This window comes from Delphinapterus leucas, chromosome 19, assembly GCF_059928025.1.
Source record: "Delphinapterus leucas isolate spDelLeu-1000000601 "Yukka" chromosome 19, BTC_Dleu_Yukka2, whole genome shotgun sequence".
NCBI classification, from domain to species: domain Eukaryota; kingdom Metazoa; phylum Chordata; class Mammalia; order Artiodactyla; family Monodontidae; genus Delphinapterus; species Delphinapterus leucas.
In genome coordinates, this window is record NC_143147.1 from 51,493,755 (window position 1) to 51,513,957 (window position 20,203).

Below are 20,203 nucleotides of genomic sequence, written 5' to 3' on the forward strand. Positions count from 1 at the left end.
AGCCTTCCATGGCCGCCGCAGGGAACGCTGGGAGATGTAGTCCGCATTTCCTTTCACAAAGAGCGTGGCTCCCGGCCCAAGGGAAAGGGCGGGGCAGGCGAGAAGAGGCCGTGCTTTCCGATTGGCTGAAGGGTCCGCGTCCGTTGGGGCTGGAAAAGGCTGCGAAAGGCTCGAGGCTGTGCTGGGAAACGAGCTTTCCTCAGACTTCAGGCCAGGAGGACAAGCACACGGAAGGGGACGAAGAATCCAGGGTGTGACAGAAGACTCTGAAGGGAAGCTAATGGGGACGGATCCAGTGAGACGTCCGGGGCAACAAACAAGGTTCTGAAAATGGACCGACCTGTGAGGCCAAGATTGGCCTCTCTCAGTGACTTTCAGTTTGGAGCTGTTGCCACAGAGACAATCGAAGACGCTCTGCTCCACTTGGCCCAGCAGAATGAGCAAGCCGTGCAGGAGGCTGCGGGCCGGCTGGGCAGCTTCAGGGAGACCCGGATCGTGGGTGGGGATGTAGTCCGGGGAGCTGGGCTTATGGGAGACTGGGGCACCGCTCTTTGAGGCACCGACCTTGAGATTCAGTGTCCCTTATTCATTCAGATAAGTTTCGTTAGTACCTACTCTTTGCCAGGCGCTGGGGCTACAGTGATGAGCAAGACTCACCAGCACCCTACCCTTGATTTCAACACGTATAGAGTACTTATTCCCCCTGCTTCCTGGGTTAGAAAGATGAACGAGAGATCTAGTCCCCGCTTTCAAACCATGTATATAATCTTTGGAGGATATTAGGACAAATCTGCAAATGACTAGGTACAAGTATGGTTAGATAAGTGACATACCAGGTAAAACACGCTTTTATGGGGATTGAAAGGAGAGATGGAGTGAGGTGGGGGTAGGATGAATTAAGGAGTCCTTCAGGCATCGTGGCATTTGAGGTAGACCCTGAAGGAAGGATAACATTTTGGCTGGTGAAGGTGGTGGATATGGACCGTCTTCCTCCCATCCTTCCTTCTTTCCTTCCTTTTTACCGTATCTCTTTCTCTTTTTTTTTGGCCTTGCCGGGCGGCTTGTGGGAGTTCCCCACCCAGGGACTGAACCCAGGCCTCCGCAGTGAAAGCGCCGAATCCTAACCACTAGACCACCAGGGAACTCCCGGGACCATGGTTCTACTAAAAGGGGATAACATGAGTCAAGCTATGGAAATAGGGACATTTTGGGTGAATGTGGGTACCATGTCATCCAGGTTGGCCAGAGCCTGTGGAAGAGTAGTTGAAATCCAGACCAGAAAGTGGTTTGGAGACGTTCCACGTGGAACTTTGAATGCCAAAGTGAGGAGTTTATACCTGACTTAATAGGAAAACAAGAAGGCACTGAGGGTTTTTGTTTTTGTCTTTTTTTTTTTTTCCATATGGGAGTGATATAACTGTAACTTTTGCCTCAGAAAAAATTATTTTGGCTGTGATGTAAAGGATGGACTGGAGTAGAGAGAGATGGGAGGTAGGAAGACCAGTGGAGTCTTCATGAGTAGTTTTTTAGGTGATAGGGCAGAGGGAATGACAAGGGAGGATGGATTAAAAACATTTCAGAGGTAAAATCTAGGGTTCTGCAATGGATGAATTTTTTTTTTTTTGGATGAATTTTAAGAAGTGAAGAAGGCGAAGATGACTATGCCAAAGGGTTGAGCCTAGAAATATAGTGGTGCCATTAAGAGAAACACACACATACATTAAAATAAATAAAATGGGAGGAAATGTGACTTGTTTGGGAAAGAAAATAGCTTTGGTTTGGGATCTACTGAGTTTCAAGTGCTTGTGGGACATCTAGAGGAAGGTTTCTAGCAGGTTGTTTAAAGAGTAAGGCAGAAGAGAGGTCAAACTAGAGATAAGGGTTTGGGAGTTCTCACCAAAATGATACTGTTGAAACTGTGGTACAGGATGAGCTCCTAGAGGGAGAGAAGAGAAGCGGGTCTAGTACAGTTCCTTGGGAGACATTTTGTGTTCGGGAAAGTGGAGTAGGAGGAAGAGTCATGAAGGAAATAGATGGAATGGTTGGGGAGTTAGGAACAGAACCTAGAAACCTTTGGAAGCAAGAGGAGAGTTTCATGGTCAGCAATTTCAGATACTTCACGGATATGAACACCAGGAATGACGATTGCAAGAGGGCCATGATATTTAACAATTTGGATGTATTTTCTGACCTTTGAGACAATCATTTCAGCAGGCTGTAAAAAGTAGAAGCCAAATTGCAGAACATTAGGGAGTGAATGATGAAGTGGAAGCAGCAGGTGTAAGCTAGGCTTTCAAGGAATTTCACAGTCATGGAAGCTAGAGAGATAGAGCCCTAGCTTAAGGGAATAGAAGGGGAGGGTCTTTTAGTTAATAGATCTGAGTATGTTTGTACGGAGAAGGAGCCAGTAGCAGGAGAGAGGTGTAACCCTCATCCATTCCACCTAACCAAAACTGTTTTCTTGGCAAATTAAAATGGAAAATAGAAACAATTGCCCAGATGATTCAGATCAAAAACAAAATAAAACCAAACAACTATACACACACACACAGGAAAACAAAGAAATAAAACCTAAGTTCCAGCAAATAAAAGGACTGGCTAATAACACACATTATGTGTTCTAGGATACTTTGCTTAATTGCTTAAACTAATTATCTTCTTCATTGGACACTGTTAGCAGAGCTTTGGCCTCTGTAATGATAAGGTTTTGCACTTGTAGCTATGTGTAACCTGTGTCAAGTAGGTTGTTAAACTGTCTTGTGCTAGCTTAACTTTTATAGATTGTTTTTCCTCTAAGTCACATTTTCTCTGACGACATATGGTAATGGAAATTTGACTATATGTAATTCGTTGCTGATCAATGCTAAAAGTTCCTAGTTCTGCAGGAGCTTTGAGAACGAACGTTTATCCTTGTTTCCACCCTCTAATGATATTGCTAACTAAATAGAATTCTATCTGGGGCTGTTCTTTCAAAGAGAAACACAGGCAGCCTAAAATCTTGCCAAGGTATCTTACCCTTCCCACCTTCCCAATGACTTCCCCCACCCAAGTTGGGCTATGTTCCCTGATTTAGGGGATGTTGCTTCCAAACAAGCCACTTCAGAGTAACAAGCTTGCTCCTGGGGAGAGGCTTAGCCACCACAGATATACCCAACAAACTGGTGGTGGAGAAGTGGTGTCCAGCTGTAAGGTGAATTGTGTTTGTAAAGCAATGGGAGTTCTCCAGTGGGTGGTTACTAAACAAACAGTGTTATAAAGAATATCAAAGCTCCAGGAGGGACCTTTCTGTTCCTATCAACATTCCACTGAAAACAGAATATAGGGGTTAGGGTTTTTATCCATCCAAAATCTCTCTTGGAGCTGGAGGTTCCCAGCATGGTGTAAAGGCCAACTAGACCAGCTGGTTTGTTTGTGTGTAGCTGGCCAAGCCTTTTATCAGCTGAGACCCATAGGAAGGCTCAAGGGGCCCTGAGGGGGCTCAGTAAGCCTTTGTTTTTGCACGCAGTCAGCCTCCTTTTCATGCCTCTCATTTGCCTATTGGCAACAAAGGGAAACAGGTTCAGCTTGGGTTGTTTCCGTCTCATCTTTCTCACCTCCTGACCCTCTTCCCTGGGCCCCATCATGGCTTTTACACAACGCCAAGAGTTCACAGAGTCGTTTTGGTTGCACCTTGTGAATTAAGCTCTTCTTTCCTGTTTTGGCAGAGTTTGTTTTTCTCCTGTCTGAACAATGGTGTCTGGAGAAATCCGTGAGCTACCAGGCTGTAGAAATCCTAGAAAGGTAAAGCCCTGAGCATAAGGCCTTTGTGAGGGGTACCTCTCAGAATGCCTAAGGTACCCAGACCTTTAAAAAAAAAATGCTAGTTGCCCCTTACCATGAGACCTGGTTTGCACCCTCTTTTTCTTGCAAATGTAAAATTTTTTAGCCAGCGATTGATATTGGAGAGGATAAGATGTAACACGGTTTGAAGCACAAACTCCATTTAGTCTGAGTGTGGATTGTTTCCTTTCCCCTTTCCCTTCTTTATAGGTTTATGGTTAAGCAGGCAGAGAACATCTGCAGGCAAGCCACAATCCAGCTGAGAGAGAAGACAGGGCCTCAGAATTGGAGGGCTCTGAAAGAGCAGCTTTTCAACAAGTTTATCCTGCGTCTTGTGTCATGTGTTCAGCTGGCAAGCAAACTTTCCTTCCACTACAAAGTAAGGAGCTGGGGTTGCGCATGGGCACCTGAGTGTTAGAGAGAAACCAGTTCATCCAAAGGTGGCTTTGAGAAACCCACTCCTAGGCTAGGTGATACTACTCATGCAGAAATTCCAGAGTGTAATTATGCTTCCTAAGCATACCTCCTAAACACACACACACGGGTCACACAGAAGCAGTTACTAAATAGTCTGAAGTTCTGTTCCCAAAGTATAATTGTTGGACGGATGCCATCATTCATACAGGTCACCTTTCCTCCCCTTTGACTCAAGGACAGTTAAGGTGCCTGAATTGCCAACATACCTATTAGTATTAGAGGCAACCTATTACATTTATAAAGGCTAAAATGTTTCCACATCACTGTGCGATGTCTGTATAGTATCATTTATTCAACAAATATTTATTGTCTTCTATGGCCAGATGCTGCACTAGGTGCCATGGCTACAAGAGTAAAAATATTGTCTGTGCTCTCAAGGAATTTATTACCTGATGGGAGAAGACACACAGGCTAATAATGTGAGCAAGTGTTCTGATTAGTGTAAATACAGAGGGCTCTGAATAGACCTAATCAGCCTTGGAGAGTCAAGGAAGTGTATTTAGAGAAAATGACTTTTTGGGGGAACAAACAACAGAACATTTATTCATTATCATCCACCTGTTGTTAACCTCTGTCTCCACTCCCATCTAGAGATAAGCTTCTCTCAGTTCTGCCTTTCTTTGAGATTAATCAAACATTTTAAATAACTCTTTTCTTCTATTAACTTACAGTAATGCATTATTCTTTTGTTATCCAAGAATGTTTCACTGCCTGTACCCTCTAGTATAAGTTGAATACAAATGGTGAGGGCAGACATCTTTGCTTTTTCACAATCTTAGGGAGAAAGCATTCAATATTTCACCATTGCAAGTGACGTTAGCTGTAGGATTTTTGGTAATGCACTTTTTTATTTTGGTTGTGCTGGGTCTTAGTTAGTTGTGGCAGGTGGGCTCCTTAGTTGCGGCTCACCAGCTCCTTAGTTGTGGCATACGAACTCTTAGTTGCCACATGCATGTGGGACCTAGTTCCCTACCAGGGATCCAACCCACGTCCCCTACATTGGAAAGCAGATTCTCAACCACTGCGCCACCAGGGAAGTCCCTGGTACTTGCACTTTAACCAATAGAGAAAATGACTTCTTGAAGGGGAGGGTGGGGGAGATGGGTGGATCCTAAGGAAAGAGGGAGAAGAGGTAAGGAGAGCAGTGGGGGTGTTGGGGGTGAGGAGGGAGATCCAGATACAGGAATGAGCATGTGTAGAGGCTTGGACAGCATGTGGGTTTGGGGAGTGCAAGTAATTCTATATGACAAGTGTAGAGTGTAAGGGGGAATTACCAAGAGAGAAGATGAGATAAAGGCATGGGCTGGATTGTGAAGGGCTTTGTTTACTATGCCAAGATGTATGACCTCTATTCTGACACCCTGCTCTCCCTTTCACTCTATTTTGGTTTTCTTTGCTCAGATAATCAGCAACGTTACAGTCCTGAATTTCCTCCAGGCTCTAGGGTATCTACACACTAAAGAAGAACTGCTGGAGTCAGAGCTTGATGTTTTGAAGTCCCTGAACTTCCAAATCAATCTGCCTACTCCCCTGGCATATGTGGAGATGCTCTTGGAGGTTTTAGGTACTTTATTAAGTGTGTCGGGCATGTGGGTTGGAGTCTTCCATAGAAGGCAGTAAGAATGTGCCTAGGGGTTTGAGGGCAGTGGGCAGAACCTGCCAATGAGGAACAGCAGGAAGCGCGCACTGACTGAGGAAAGTAGTTTCCTCTAGTACTTGTCAGGGAAACAAACACCAGTCTCGGCACCTGGCTTCTATTTGGCCTCATTAAGCACTCTCTTATTGTAGCATCAAAGAGTTGACTTTGTGGAGAGGCACGAGATGAGAGGGGAACAAACAAATACGCTCCAAATACTGTAGCTGGAGATTTTTCTACCTCTCCCTTTGTCCTTTAAAATCGACCTCCAGCTACAGAGATTTCTTACAGTAGAACATAGCAACCAGGAAGCACATTAGCAGCTCAACAGCTTTGTGTCACATGACAACTGTGATTATGATCAGAGAAGAGGTACCTAATGCTCTTTACCATGCGCATTCTCCACCTAGGATACAATGGCTGTTTGGTGCCAGCCACACAGCTGTATGCAACCTGCCTGACCCTACTTGACCTAGTCTATCTTCTCCATGAACCTGTATATGAGAGCCTGCTGAGGGCTTCAATCAAGAACTCCACACCCAGTCAGCTGCAAGGGTAAGGCAACTCCTTTATTGTAGGCTCCTTCCAGAAACAGGGAGTCAGTAACATACCACAAGAACTTGGGAAATGGAATTTACCTAGCAAGGCACCCGGTCCACAGATAACCTGCATGGGTTATCTCGATCTAATTCACATCCAATACGTTGTTTGGTTGCATGACTGAGCCCGATCAGCAAAACCCTAAAGGCTTTTACTTTTGACACTTAAATGACTTCTAGTAATTAACATACGTTCATTCCTAGCTCTTCTTTTATAGCTGCTTATAATTTGAGATTACTGAACTGCTTTTATAGCCACTTAGGAAAAAAAGCCAGTCACAGGGTTGCAACTTGGACAAAAGTGTTTGATTACTGTACAGTCAGACTGGTAAAAAGCCTCACAGTTACATTGTTAGGGAGACAGACGGAACAACTAAAGGTCCGTAAGCCATTCAGACAGGAGGCTCATGTTTTAATCCATTGAGTTGGGGGAGGTTGGAAGAGGGAATCAATTAGCTATTATTTGACCATTTCTTTCCATCTATAAAAATTCCATGATCAACATAAACAACTCATAGTTGAAGTCCCATAACCCTAGGGTTTGGAAGATCAAGTGTCATTCTAGCTCCAAAATTAATATGGTTTTAATCACTTAGGGAAAAGTTTATTTCCGTGAAGGAAGACTTCATGCTGTTGGCAGTAGGAATCATTGCAGCAAGTGCTTTCATCCAAAACCATGAGTGTTGGAGCCAGGTATGCACCACTGAGCAGGACCAGCATGGTCAGAATTCATTTAATAGAAAGCGTTCTCCCCTCAGTTAAAGGAAAACAGAAGACAAGCTATAAAAGGTAAGTGCCAAGACCCAGGATTAGGATGAATGAGCAGGATTTGGGAGGGAAAAAACTATGGTGGGACTGAAAAATGTTCTCCCGTTTTCCTCTTATGAAATTGGAAATGGAGGCCCAAGTTCAGCTTGTTCACTTCCCATTATGATGATAATCTGCTATTATGTTAAAGCCCGATAAGTGTATCCTCCCAAATAGAAAAAATGTCAAGACCCGAATATCCCTCTCGTATTTCACAAAACTTACCTCCAGCAGAGGGAAATGTCTACCAGAAACTTTCCATGCTAACACTATCAGGGCAAAGGTATCCGAGTGTAATTTGGCCATTGGCAAACGCTGGGATCTGGATTTAATCTTCTCTGTAAGCTCAGAGAAATGAAAAAATTTACATTTGGCTTAAGAAAACAGCCCCAGCAATGTGTCTGTGCACTAACACATGTTTATTTAGTAATAAGAAATCTGTCTCTGTTTCTGAAGGTTGTGGGGCATTTGCAAAGCATCACTGGCATTGCCTTGGAGAGCATTGCCGAACTCTCTTATGCAATCCTGACTCACAGCGTGGGAGCCAGCACTCCAGGTCGACAGCGGCCTGTTCCACCCCACCTGGTGGCCGGAGCACTGAGGGCTGCGACTTCTCCAACACATGAGGCAGGCGGAATCCGCCCAAAATAAACAGCCTTCTGTCACTGCACTCATCTCTCCCTTTCCTTACTTTCATACTCAGCGTACAGAAGTTCCAAGTATCTTCTTGAGCTGTGTTTTATATTCCAACTTGATGCTTATTTTTCTGCATCAGAGAAAGAGTTAAGGTGAATAAGCATGTCCTTTTCGTCGTACCAGACTGAAAATGTCCAAGAGCTGGGACAAGATATTAGAATATCAGTGAAATTAGTTTATTTTTGTTTAACAAGATATTTATGGCTTTCCTTTAACTGTTCATTAAGGGAGAACATCAGACATGGAGATTAGTATTAACCAGGGGCTCAAAAACTGAGACCATCTGGGTGACCTTGACTGAGCATCAAGGAGGTAGCCTTTATTTCCCCTTAAAGTTAAATATCTCTGTTCTGTTACTGAGAGCTACACAAATAGGGCTTTCTTTACAGCTGTCTACTTTTCATTAGAGTCTTTTAAAAAAACTAACACCCATCTCTAAACATGTTTCAGCAGACTTTCCACATACCTGCACTTGAACTCGATTCTCCCAGAATACAAAGTACTCTATTCTAGTTAAAGAAAAACCCAACAGTGCACCTCTGGGCAGTTATCAGACTGCAGTAAATCTTTTATTACAAATAATTAAATCTCTCCATAAGGTCTCAAACAGTATCAAACACAATTTCATATCTCTAACACAGAGCAGAGCAGGCATTCAGTACTAGAACCAAGTGAGAAGTGTTAAATTTCAAGCTTCTGATCACATCACATGGTGACCAAAGCTTACATGTCATTTTCTCACGTTATCCAACTGTGCATCTCACACATCTTGTAGTCTCAGTGGAGACAAAAGTTTCTATTTCATATTCTAAGTGCAGGAAGTTGAGAGAGATAAAATCCAGTGAAAACACATCAATCTCAATTCAACTCAGTCTAAAAAAAAAAAAAGCAAACTTAAATTAGTTGTTTTGCGGGGACAAAGGGAAAGGAAGACATGGGGTTAAGAGTCAAAACTGTGATAAAGGCCAGTTGCTATACATGGCATGTTGTAGCTCTGGAAAGTATCTGTTATGTTTTAAAATAAAGTGGCTTTTGTGGATTTTTTTTCTTTTTTGGTATTGTAAACATGTGCTGTTTAATAGTACCCGAATTTAACACTTTTTTTTTTTTTTTTTTGCAAACAAAACAAAATTTAAAGCCTTTAAGGCAAACAAACCCCTAAGGAAAAAAGCAAGTCATTTGTTATAAAACTGTGAGGATACCCAAGCAAGACCCCACTTAAGATTCGTCAGCATGAACTTGAGAGCTTTTGTCCACTGTTCCTCAGAGTTAAACTGGGTTTTGATGGAATAGGAGCCACCGCTGCCTCCTGTGTCTTCAATCTTGCCTTTCTCCACATCCATCCTGCAAATGAACACAGCAGAACTCATTAGTAACTGAGATCCGAGTTAAGTCAGTTCAGGCAAATGGGCAGGGACTTGATCATGGGACCATTCACGTCATTTTATCTACTAAAGAACTCTTGGCAAGGAATGGTAGTGTATTTTGGATTTGCTTGAAAGCCCAATATCAGGAAGGCTGTCACAAGAGCCTCATTGTCATTGCGGAGTACAGGGACAAGACACACACCCAAACAGATGAGAAGCCTGGAGCAGAGGGTAAGTGACGGTTACAGTACTCCTCACTGTTTTCCTAGGCATTCCTCACTTATGGGGAGAGAAGGGAGGCAGAAGAAAAGAAATGCTTTGTTTTGGGGTGATGGAAGCAGCTCAGCCTTACTGTGTTAACTAAGGTGTCCATCCATCTCTGGGCTCCTACAAAATTTGATCAAAGGAAGCATTCCTGTATATTTCCAAGGGTGTAAGGGAAAAACCTCCCTGAAACTGGAGAGCAGGCTTGAGCTCTGCAGCAAGAAAATCCCCCACACCATCTAAGTCAACATTCTTTTTCTCCAGGGACCAGGTGGTTACATTCTGTCCTGTTTGCAGTGTTGGATCAGTCTCTGCCCATCAGTGTCAATGTGATCTTACTCCATTTTCTGCTTTCCCACTATATGTACTAGTTTTGCCTCCACTCTACTGTCCCTTCAATTCTGCTCACTCTGGTCCTACTCTAGGTTCATTCAGCACCGGGGGATACTGACCTGTAAGGAAGACAAAAACGTGTCTCGCCTTTCTCAACCTCTTCTTTGAACTGCTGCACACAGTCCAGGAAAGCCACCATTGCATGGTCAAACTTGTTGTCCCAGAAAAACCGCAGCCCCCCAGAACAGTACAATGGCAGCTCCTGCCCAAGAAAAGAGAACTGGCTATAGCTGTGGCCCTAACACAGGTTACCGGAGATTGTTCCCAATCCTATCGATCTCTCAAGTCATGTTATGTCTGTATTCCACTGGCAACAGTAACCTTGGGCAAATAACAATGCACCTAAAACTGTTTCACCATCAGTGGAAATGTATTAAACATCTACCGCACAGTGATGCCTTCCCCGTCCTGGTGCACATATTCTGCTCTGATCTGCCCATATCCCTTCTCAACAAACTGTAAAAATTTAATTTTCTTTACAGGCCCCAAAGAGCTAATCCTGAACTAGACAGGACACTGAACCAGACATTGGCTCAACATGAGATATCTCAGTCTAAGAAAGAAGCTAAATAATGCCATTATCAAAACTAAACCATTTCGTTAGAAGGTAAAATGATTCTGTATTCCAGTGAAAATGGACCTTCCTGGGTACCTTAGATTTGTCTGTCAGAGACTCCAGATACGAATGGTTTCCATAGGGAACAAGTCGATACCTAAAATGGAGATGCAGACAGAGATGGAAATAGGACTCCTCCTAAAGGGATTACTGGGATGTTATAACCCAGTGATTTTCAGTCTTCAGCTACCCAAGAACCTCTATTATTATTTCCACTCCTCTCTCACCTCCCCACGGGCTCCATGTTTAAAAGGTTTCGTTTCCCAAACAAACTACATTTATTAGATAATTATCTGGGGGCCTTTTATGGATGCATGTATGTCCTGGTTTAGATTTAGAAACAAAAACTGAAAAACAGCTTTAGGAACACTAGGTTATGGAGACAGGAAGTTGGGGACCACTGCTGTGGTCGTGCAGTTCAAGGACTGCTCAATCATTGGAAAGGGACTGTGGTGAGGGGAAAACCAGAAACAGACAGTCTCCATGGACAGAATACTCCCAGTTCGTTGGGAGCAAGGGCTCTTGCCATAGTGGACAAGAGTACCAGGTAGGAGATACAGATTATATCACAGACACACCACACTCAAGAAAGGACTACATTTCTTACCTCTGAAATTTCAGACCCATCTTATTGGCCAGGGCATGGAGCAGCAACACTGTCTGGCCCCAAGCAGCGTTAATCTCATTCCATTCCACGGGAACACTGGGCAGGCGACCCAGTCTGAAGTTATTGATTGTGCCAAACTGTCCACTGTGCCTACAGAAGAAGGGCAGGGAAAAATACAGACAGAATTTAAAACTTAGCAAATTCTGAAATTTCCTGCTCTCACCTAAAACCTGCCATAAATCTCTCTCCTTATCTCCAGATTCATATATCCAAGTCCTACTTGGTACTTTAAATAGATGTCTAAAACGTGAGTCATCATCTTTCTCCCTGCTGCTCAGACGCCAAAGTAGAAACCTGGGCGTCATCCTTGAATGCTCTCTCTCTCTCAGCTCCCTTCCCCCCAACACCACCAAGCTCTGTTGATTCTACCTCCTAAACCTCTTAAATCTGTCCACTTCTCTTCAGACTCAATGCTACGACTCTACCCTCTCCTGTTTAGATTCCTACTGGCAGGTTTCCTTACCAACAATCTTGCCCTCTTACCCCAAGTCATTTCTCACATTACAGGTAAAGCCATCATGCACAAATGCAACTGTACTTATGTCACTTTCCTGACTAAAGTGCTTCAGTGGCTCCCACTGCCTTTTGGATAAAGTCCATATCCTTAATGAGGCCTACAAGATCCTTTAGGAATTGGTAACGCTCCAGTTTCATATCCTGTCATTCTCTGCTTCACCCTCAATCTCCAGTCACAATAAGCTCCGTTCAGTTCAGTTGGAGATTACCACTCCCACTTTCCTCTGTTTCTTTGCACATGATGTTCTCTCTGCCAGGAACAACCCCCCTCCTCTGCAGACTTATACTCCATATCTCAGCTTAAACATCAACTTCCTCTGGGGGAATCGTTCCATGCAGCCTCCTCAAATTGGGTAAAGTGCCCTTATGTGTTCTCACAGCACCCAGGGTTCACCACGACCCCACTGTATTACAAGTGCCTGTTACCGAGCCATCTCGCCCAAGCAAAATGTATATTGCTTGCTGTTGCCTTCCTAGTGCTTAGCACAGTGTCACCACACAGTAGATGCTCAAAAGATACCATTTGAAATGGATAAAATGTCAAATCAATGAATAAACAAATGACCCCGGGGGGGCAAGAAATCAGCACCAGGCAGATGACCAGATTTTCACGTAGCTGGAGAGCTCCAATCTTTCCCTTTCCTTGGAAGAATGGAAGTCACCAACCTCTAGAATTCCAATCCCCTGATTGTGCCTATCCCATCACAAGGAGTGAAAGAAACCTAGAGGGGGTGAAAATGACACAGACCCCCATTCCGTGGGAGGTGGGCACCCTGGCGTAGCGGCCAGCAGCTAACGTCCAGGTTGTCGTGCTTCCCAGACGCTCCTCACCCTCCAACCCTCATTACCAAATGTGGAAGGTTGCGTTAAAGACGTTGGTTTTCTTCAGCTTGTCCAGCTGCATCTGGGCATAACGCATCTGGTTTTCTACACTCTTCAGCTCATCATCCAGTTCTAGCTGTTGTCGTTTAAATTCACTATATTCCCTTTGATACCTGTGAACAGCCAAGGTGACCATTAAAGGCTGTTTGGGGGCTAAAATTTCTCTCCCACCACCCCCCTTAATGATTTCTTCTAGTGATTATGGTCACTTCTAGTTACAGCATCTTTTACATTTGGCAAATATCCCACTCAAAGGAACATACTTGCCCTACATGTTTTGCCTGGGAGGGACAGAAATGTCTCAAATTCCAGCTGCCCATGTGGAAAACGGGGAGGAAAACAGGACTCTCCCAAACCAGGACCAGACACCTCTTGGATTTCTGATCTTTTCCAGAAACAAACTGAGTTAGTCAATGGTGGTTTCTTCCCTGAATTGGCCTTAATTGAGCGTCTATCACTTCACCTCTACATCCTTATTGACTTTTAAATGGTTAGTATACATCATTTCTAATGGAACTTGTTACACTATCCCATGAAAAAATTAACTTTGTTCAATGTCTTTCACTTCCCCATCCGTAGTTACTGTGGACACTGTCTCCTCCACTAGACAGAGGGTTCTCTCAGGTCAAGAGCACCAATGAAATTTTTGAGCTGGAAAAGAACGTAGGCCAACAGGCTCATCTTTCCAGAGGAGGATGCTGGGTTCAGTGGCTGACTCACCCAAATGAGCCCAGGTCCCTACAGGACAGAGCTGTGACTAGAGGCCTGGTTCTCGGCTCTCTATTTAACCAACGCTTGTGCCACTTAATCATGCTGACCCTTCATACGTAATCCTCCCCACCAACCTCTAGAAACAGGGCCTGGAAACAATATGCAGGATCCAGAGCAGACATGCTGCTGAATTACAGCTCACTGCTGTTTACAAACTAATCAGACACATTCAGCTGGAAGCCATTTCCACTTCTGGAGCCTTGAGGGCAGGAAGATAGAAGAACAGGGTGATCACTCACTGAGCTTCCTCCTGATCCAACCTCTCAGCCTCAGCCTGGACCTTCTCGAGATTTTCTGCCACTATCTGACGGTTCTTTTCCACATCTTCCAGCTCTTGGATCAGCCTCTCCTCCTCTAATGCCAGCTCCTTTAGCTCCATCTGGAGCTGCTCGCTGTCATCTTCATTCATTTGCTCTAAGATTTCCAAGCAGCGTCTGCCAAGGACACAGGCAGGGAATGCTTACCAGAGGGAACCTGTTATTCCTTTTATCTGAGTGAAGCACAGCCCTCGGGTAAGGGCCACGCAGCCCCAGAGCAGTGAGAGCTCTAAGATTCAGAGCTCCGTTCCCGGGCCCAGGCTCTGGAGGTACTCACTTGTAGTTCTGACACTCATTTTCAGTGACGTTGAGCTGAGTGTCCAGCTGGTCTAAAAGAGTATCTGTGCATTCCTCACACAGTGGGTGATCCACATCTGTCTGGCCTGACATGATGTCGAAAAGGTCCCCAGTGACCTGGAAGTGTGGGAGAGTCAGGGTAGGGCCTACCCCATGCTACCTGCCCAGACACCCCCTCTACCAGCCAGGCCCACTGCCTGACACCAGCATGAGGCAGACTTGCCTTCAGTCTTCGGCTGAGGTTCTCCATGGTGCCGCCGTCGGATGCCTCCCCGATCAGAGTGAAGCTGTTGGCACTTTCTGTAGACATCATCCTGCAGACAGCCCCCCGCCCACGGGCCACATGAGGGAGCAGAGAGGCCTCCTCCACCTACTGCAGTGCCAGTGGCAGAGACTCTCAAGCACCGGCTGAGGGGCCTCAAGGCACATACCCACTCCTAGCCCGACTGACCTCCCAAGGGTACCTCTCTCCCAAGGGAAGGCCATGCTGGTCTTCCACAGGGACACTCAGCACGAAGGTTGGCCTGGATGGACTAAGGGGGGAGACGGGGCATCAAAAACTGATATGTGTGTGTCTATAGTAGAAAAGGAAGGAGAATCAGGAAAGACCATTTCTTAATATTACTACCCCTTGCCAGCCACCTTCACGTGCATCAATAATTAAGAACCTGAACGTCTAACAACATTTGCTATCTTAAAACTTTTCAAGGGCCCATCTCTTTTATTAGTCAATCACGCTCTCAACTTTTCTCAGTTCTTCATCATGAGAGATATTGTCCCTTCCCACTGTGTGAATGGCTACAGGAAAAACTCAATCAGCACTGGAGAGTGATGGGCCAGGTATAAGGGAATACGTCTTTTCTGGAAGAGCCAAAAGGCTACGTGATGATCCATCGTCATCACCTGGCTCCAGGTCTCAATTCCGGGTTTAATTAAAATTCTACTGGCCTTTGGCAAGGAACAGGGGGCTGAGGAGTAGCAGGCACCTGGCTGGGGGGATGAATCTGCGAGAGACACCATCCTGGCGAGTTTCAATAAATGGCTCCTGGGGAGGAAATAAGAGAGCATTAGAATCCTGGCAGCTTAGAGGTGGAGTCTGTTTCCCCAGTGGCCTCAGAACTATTTGGCTTTACCCTTGATTGATAACCACAAGACTTGAAAAACCACAGAGACTTAAGAAATGGGTGTTATATAGCCAATCCTTGGATACTTGTACTAAGAAAGGACCCTTGGTACAGACAAACCCCAAGTCCCATTTGATTTTTTGTGGGGAACAGCGTTTCCTAACTATGTTATACTCTGTTATATTTGCATTTACCAGTCAAGGTAGGGGAGAGAATGCCCTAAATCATGGCACAAGGAAAAAGCCAGAGCAGACTGCAATGAAGTTTACCATGGCATAGAACAAAGTAGATACTTTATGTTTTCCATACTTTGATATAATTTATATGTGATCAAAATCTTATGACATTGATCTCTGCAAATGACAATTATCACTCATGTTATCACGTTTAAAAAAATTACACATTCTCTAACACTGACAACCCTTTCTAGCTAGTGTAATCACACAATTCAATGTCCAAACCAAGATACTTTTGAGACTAGAGAGGAGTGGATATTAATAATTAGCTAGGACAACACCAGGTGAACCAGGAATGCCCTGGGATGACCTGTGCATCCAGGTCATCCCATCTCCCACCTATAATGGCTTATAATTCCACTTCAAATAAAGAAGAGCCTCTCTTCACATTTTTGAATGGATGCCTCATTCAGCAACCCTGTGACCTCAGGTGCAACTTCTGTGTCTCCAATGATCCACAGCGGCCTGATCATGCAGAATGTCTCATGTTAACCAGAGATCCAAAACATCTGGGGGCTCTAAGAGCACCAAGTACCCTGCAGAAATCCACTTCGCATTCCAGTGTTTTCATACCTCTCCTGAGTTAGCCTCTTCCTCCTGGGTCTCTCCTGGTTTCACCTGGGCTGTGGCAAGTAATGGAGCTAAGAGCAAGGAAAATATCGAAGCTTTCAGAAAGAGTCTTCTCAAAGCAGAAGCATGTATGACAGTATAAGAATCAGAAATATCCTCCACCTTTTTCTTAAAGTACAATTTATACAAAGAAGAATCTGTTGTCTTTTTTCCCTTACACCCATTAAATCGGATTAAGGGATTGTTAAACTTTTTCCAGTATAATGGTATGATTATGTCTTTAAAGACACACCTTACCTTTCAAAAATACTTACTAAAATATTTATGGTATTTCTATATTTGGGATTTGCTTCTAAATAATTTGGGGTTGGAGGGGAATGGATGGGGCTGTAGATGAAAACATGGTTAAATATGGATGGATAATTTTTTTAATTAATTTTTGGCTGTGTTGGGTCTTCGTTGCTGTGCGCGGGCTTTCTCTAGTTGCGGCAAGCGGGGACTATTCTTTGCTGTGGCGCACGGGCTTCTCATTGCAGTGGCTTCTCTTGTTGCGGAGCGCGGGCTCTAGGCACGTGGGCTTCAGTAGCTGTTGCACGTGGGCTCAGCAGTTGTGGCTCGCGGGCTCTAGAGCGCAGGCTCAGTAGTTGTGGCGCACGGGCTTAGTCGCTCCGCGGCATGTGGGACTTCCCAGACCAGGGCTCGAACCCGTGTTCCCCACATTGGCAGGCGGATCCCTAACCACTGAGCCACCAGGGAAGCCCCTGTATGGATAATGTTGAAGCTCAGTTATGAGTACACGGGGCTTCATCATAAACTTTGAAGTTTTCCATAACAAAAGTTAATATCCCCTTTCCCTCAGAATAAGTGGGAAGGAACATGAGAGAACTTTCTGGGAAGATGAAAGCTTTCTACATCACAATGGAGATCTAAGTTACACGAGTGCATACATCTGTCAAAAACATACAGCTAAGGGGAATTCCCTGGCGGTCCAGTGGTTAGGACTCCGTGCTCTCACTACCAAGGGCCCAGATTCAATCCCTGGTTGGGGAACTAAAATCCCACATCCCCCAGGCTGCGTGGCATAGCCAAAAAAAAAAAAAGCTAAGATTTGTAATGTATAAATCTTGACAATTAGGGACTTCCCTGGTGGTCCAGTCAGTGGTTAAGACTCTGCACTTCCACTGCAGTGGGCACGGGTTCCAGCCCTGGGTGGGGTACTAACATCCCACACGCTGCATGGCGTGGCCAAAACCCAAAAAACTTGACAATTAAAAATTGTCAATTCATGACAATTTACCTTAAAAAAAAGGAAGTAAAGAGCAAAGTAATTGAGTGGAGATGGGAGGTGAATGGAGGTATAGAGAAAACAAGAACGGCAGGATGTAGCTAATTGTTGAAGCTGGATGATGGATACAAGGGAGTTCACTATGCTATTCTCTTGACTGCATGTTTGAAATTTTTCATAATAAAGTTTAAAATATATTAAAGAGATAATTCCCCTCAGAAAATAAAAATCAGGTATTAATAATAATAGTTAATATTTATTGAGTACTTTTCCCCAGCATATTCTTAAGTATTTATGGTCTTTGTCATATTTGATCCTTACAACTACCTTGAGATTGTTCTACATTTTACAGATAAAGAAAACCAAGAGACCAGGGTCAAGAGACGTGAAGTAACTTGCAAAAAGTCATTCAGCTAGTAAATGACAGGATTTAAATCTAAGCAGGCTGACTCTAGACCCATGAGCTTATTTTAACTGTCTATTCAGTCTTTTCTTTTTTTCTAGCTTCATCTCACTTCTTGGGACTTTGAGACTCTGTTCCTCTACTTATCAGCTGTTGGCCACTGGGTGAGTCACTTAACCTCTCTAAGCCTCAATTCCTCATGGATAAAATGATAATTTTACTACTACTCCATAGGCGAGTATAACTGTAGTACTCCATAGGAGTTAAAAGTAATGCATGTTAACGCACTTGGTATATGGCAAGTCCTCAACAATTGCCGTTTATTTTTAAATGTACCTATTCCTTTACTCTGAAACAACAGAAGCAGAAAACTAAGGACCTTTCCTTGCTATAGAAAGCTCTCAGAAGCACACAGTGTCAAAATTCTTTTATGTTCTCGATAAGAAAACAAGAAGCCAGAGAGACTACGCGACTTCTGAGGCTCACAAGGCGTGTCTGTGGCAGGCTATGTGCAGTCTTTAAGACTTTCATCTCCAAAGCTGCCCACTTTCAACGATCTTGACCACCCTCTTTCTAAGGGTCTCGCTGACCTGTGAGCTCCTGGATGGTGACACGGTCCAGGATCTTGAAGCTCGTGTCCAGTTTCAGGGGCTGGCTGCAGCGCTGACACACGAAGCTCACCTGCATGGTGCTGCTGGATGTCTTAGACCCCTCCATCCCTGCGGCGGTGGAAAGGAGCCGATGTTAAAGAGAATCGGCGGCCTTGAACCCCCGGCCCGGGGCTACCACCAGCCTTACTATTATGGTGAAAGGGTAAAATCTCCGCCCGCACCGTTCCCTGTAGGAGCGGTAGGATACCAGGCACACCTTCTTCCGGGGTAGCCCCGGCAAAGGCAGTTTACAGTTCAAAGTCAGGGAGGGTCTGCAACAGGGGCCGTGAGGGTTCCCAGTTTCCCTTCTAAGGTAGCGGTTCAGCCCCCGACGCTCTTCATCTCGGGACCCGGAGCCCGCCACCCTGGTCCGGCCTACCGCGGGGTCACTGTGGCCTCGGGTCTGTCCGTGCGCGGGGCCTCCAGGACTGCCATCGCCCAGCCTTCAGCTACTTCCCGATCGGCCAGCGGAGGACTTCCGCCATGACCGGACGTGACGTCACGACGGCTGCAGCTGCTCTGGGAGTCAATCCTGGTGCACTCGCTTCCGTCTGGCTGCCACCTCTAGAGGCTGAACTGGGAATTGCGGCAGGCGTCGGCCGGCGGGCTGATGTTGCGAGGGGAAGTGGAAGGACCGAGTTGGGGGGGAGTCAGGACACTATCCCGTATTTTAATGCAGTGACTTTTCTTCAGATTTGTCACTTCTGAGCGGAGCCACTTTCATTATTCACTGCTGTGTCAGTTTTAAAAATTTCTCGTTGGGAGAGCTGGGCGCCCTAGAGCGTGGTAGACACACTTGGAGGGGAAAGTGAGGAGGTAAACTTTATTGTTTCATTTTAGATTTTAAAATTTCAATTATAATTAGGGAAAGCCGAACACTTCAGATGTTGAAACGTATTATGAAATTATAAAGCTAAACCATTTTTGTCTTGGTGCAGGAATATCAGTGGAACAGACTAGAGTTCAAAAATAGACCAAATATACAGGGGGATTTAGTATGTGATAAAGCTAGTATTTCAAATCAGTGGGGAAATAAACTACTTAATAAGTGATGGGTGGGGCCAAAGAGCCATGTAAATGGTGGTGAGCTGAATCTTCTACTTCACTTTTTGAAGTTAGTCACAAATTTCAGTGTCAAAAATACAATGATTAAAGGTACTAGATGAAAGCATGAGTGAATATTTTTTATAATCTTGAAGTAGAGAAGGTCTGTCTAAGCATGACATGAAAATCAGAAGCTGAAAAGGAAAATACTGAATTGTACTCAAAAATTAAAACTTTCTGAACTATCAAAGACTGTAAAAAAAAGTTATGAAAGAAAAATATGGAAAATAGTTGCAGCTCATAAGAAAGAAGGTAAATTTTCTTAATATACAGAAGTCTATTCAATCAATAAAAATACCGATAGGCCAGTAATGAAATGGGCAAAGAATATGAAAAAGCTCACAGAAAAACAAATGGTTGATTGACAAAATTAAAAGAGATTTCATTTTACTTGTACTTAAGTCAGTGAAAATCAAACAAGTCAGGCAGCATTTCTCATTTATGAGATTGTAAAGGCTGAACCAGTTGATAACATCGAGTGTTGATGAGCAGTTGGGGAACTCCATGCGTAAACTAGCATAATCTTTTTGGAGGTCAGTTTGGGAATGTCTTTCAAAAATTTAAGTGTTCATAGTCTTTGATTCATAAAATTTCTTTCTAGGAATTGTCCTCATAGATATGCAAGTGATCAAATATAGATGTACAAGAAAGTTCACGGCTAAATTTCCTTCAGTAATAGGGATTGTTTAAATAAATTATGGTATTGT

The 20,203-nt window shown here is 44.3% G+C and overlaps 2 protein-coding genes across 2 annotated transcripts; one reads left to right on the forward strand and one right to left on the reverse strand.

Annotated features, from left to right (window-relative positions):
- Positions 1-160: 160 nt before the first annotated feature.
- CNTD1 (cyclin N-terminal domain containing 1) lies at positions 161-8,927 on the forward strand. The gene is made up of 7 exons (XM_022557977.3): positions 161-499; positions 3,705-3,780; positions 4,030-4,198; positions 5,698-5,860; positions 6,343-6,487; positions 7,128-7,224; positions 7,795-8,927. Exons 1-7 carry the CDS (start codon positions 331-333, stop codon positions 7,987-7,989), a joined length of 1,014 nt encoding a protein of 337 aa, XP_022413685.1. The 5' UTR covers positions 161-330; the 3' UTR covers positions 7,990-8,927.
- On the reverse strand, positions 8,573-18,890 carry BECN1 (beclin 1). Its single transcript, XM_022557975.3, has 13 exons — positions 18,772-18,890; positions 18,333-18,461; positions 16,058-16,125; positions 15,111-15,169; positions 14,589-14,657; positions 14,348-14,438; positions 14,105-14,241; positions 13,750-13,944; positions 12,706-12,852; positions 11,282-11,431; positions 10,711-10,771; positions 10,118-10,260; positions 8,573-9,378 (listed from the first exon to the last, which is right to left on the reverse strand). The coding sequence occupies exons 2-13, from the start codon at positions 18,457-18,459 to the stop codon at positions 9,210-9,212; spliced, it is 1,416 nt and encodes a 471-aa protein (XP_022413683.1). The 5' UTR covers positions 18,460-18,461; positions 18,772-18,890; the 3' UTR covers positions 8,573-9,209.
- Between the last annotated feature and the right edge of the window lie 1,313 nt (positions 18,891-20,203).

Coding starts and splice junctions, on each gene's coding strand:
- CNTD1 (XM_022557977.3), top strand. CDS start 331: ATGGACCGACCTGTGAGGCCAAGATTGGCCTCTCTCAGTGACTTTCAG. Junction 3,781..4,029: donor GCTGTAGAAATCCTAGAAAG/GTAAAGCCCTGA, acceptor CCTTCTTTATAG/GTTTATGGTTAAGCAGGCAG. Junction 6,488..7,127: donor ACACCCAGTCAGCTGCAAGG/GTAAGGCAACTC, acceptor TTAATCACTTAG/GGAAAAGTTTATTTCCGTGA.
- BECN1 (XM_022557975.3), bottom strand. CDS start 18,459: ATGGAGGGGTCTAAGACATCCAGCAGCACCATGCAGGTGAGCTTCGTG. Junction 12,853..13,749: donor TTGGATCAGGAGGAAGCTCA/GTGAGTGATCAC, acceptor GGCTGTTCACAG/GTATCAAAGGGAATATAGTG. Junction 11,432..12,705: donor AACGCAACCTTCCACATTTG/GTAATGAGGGTT, acceptor CTTCTTCTGTAG/GCACAGTGGACAGTTTGGCA.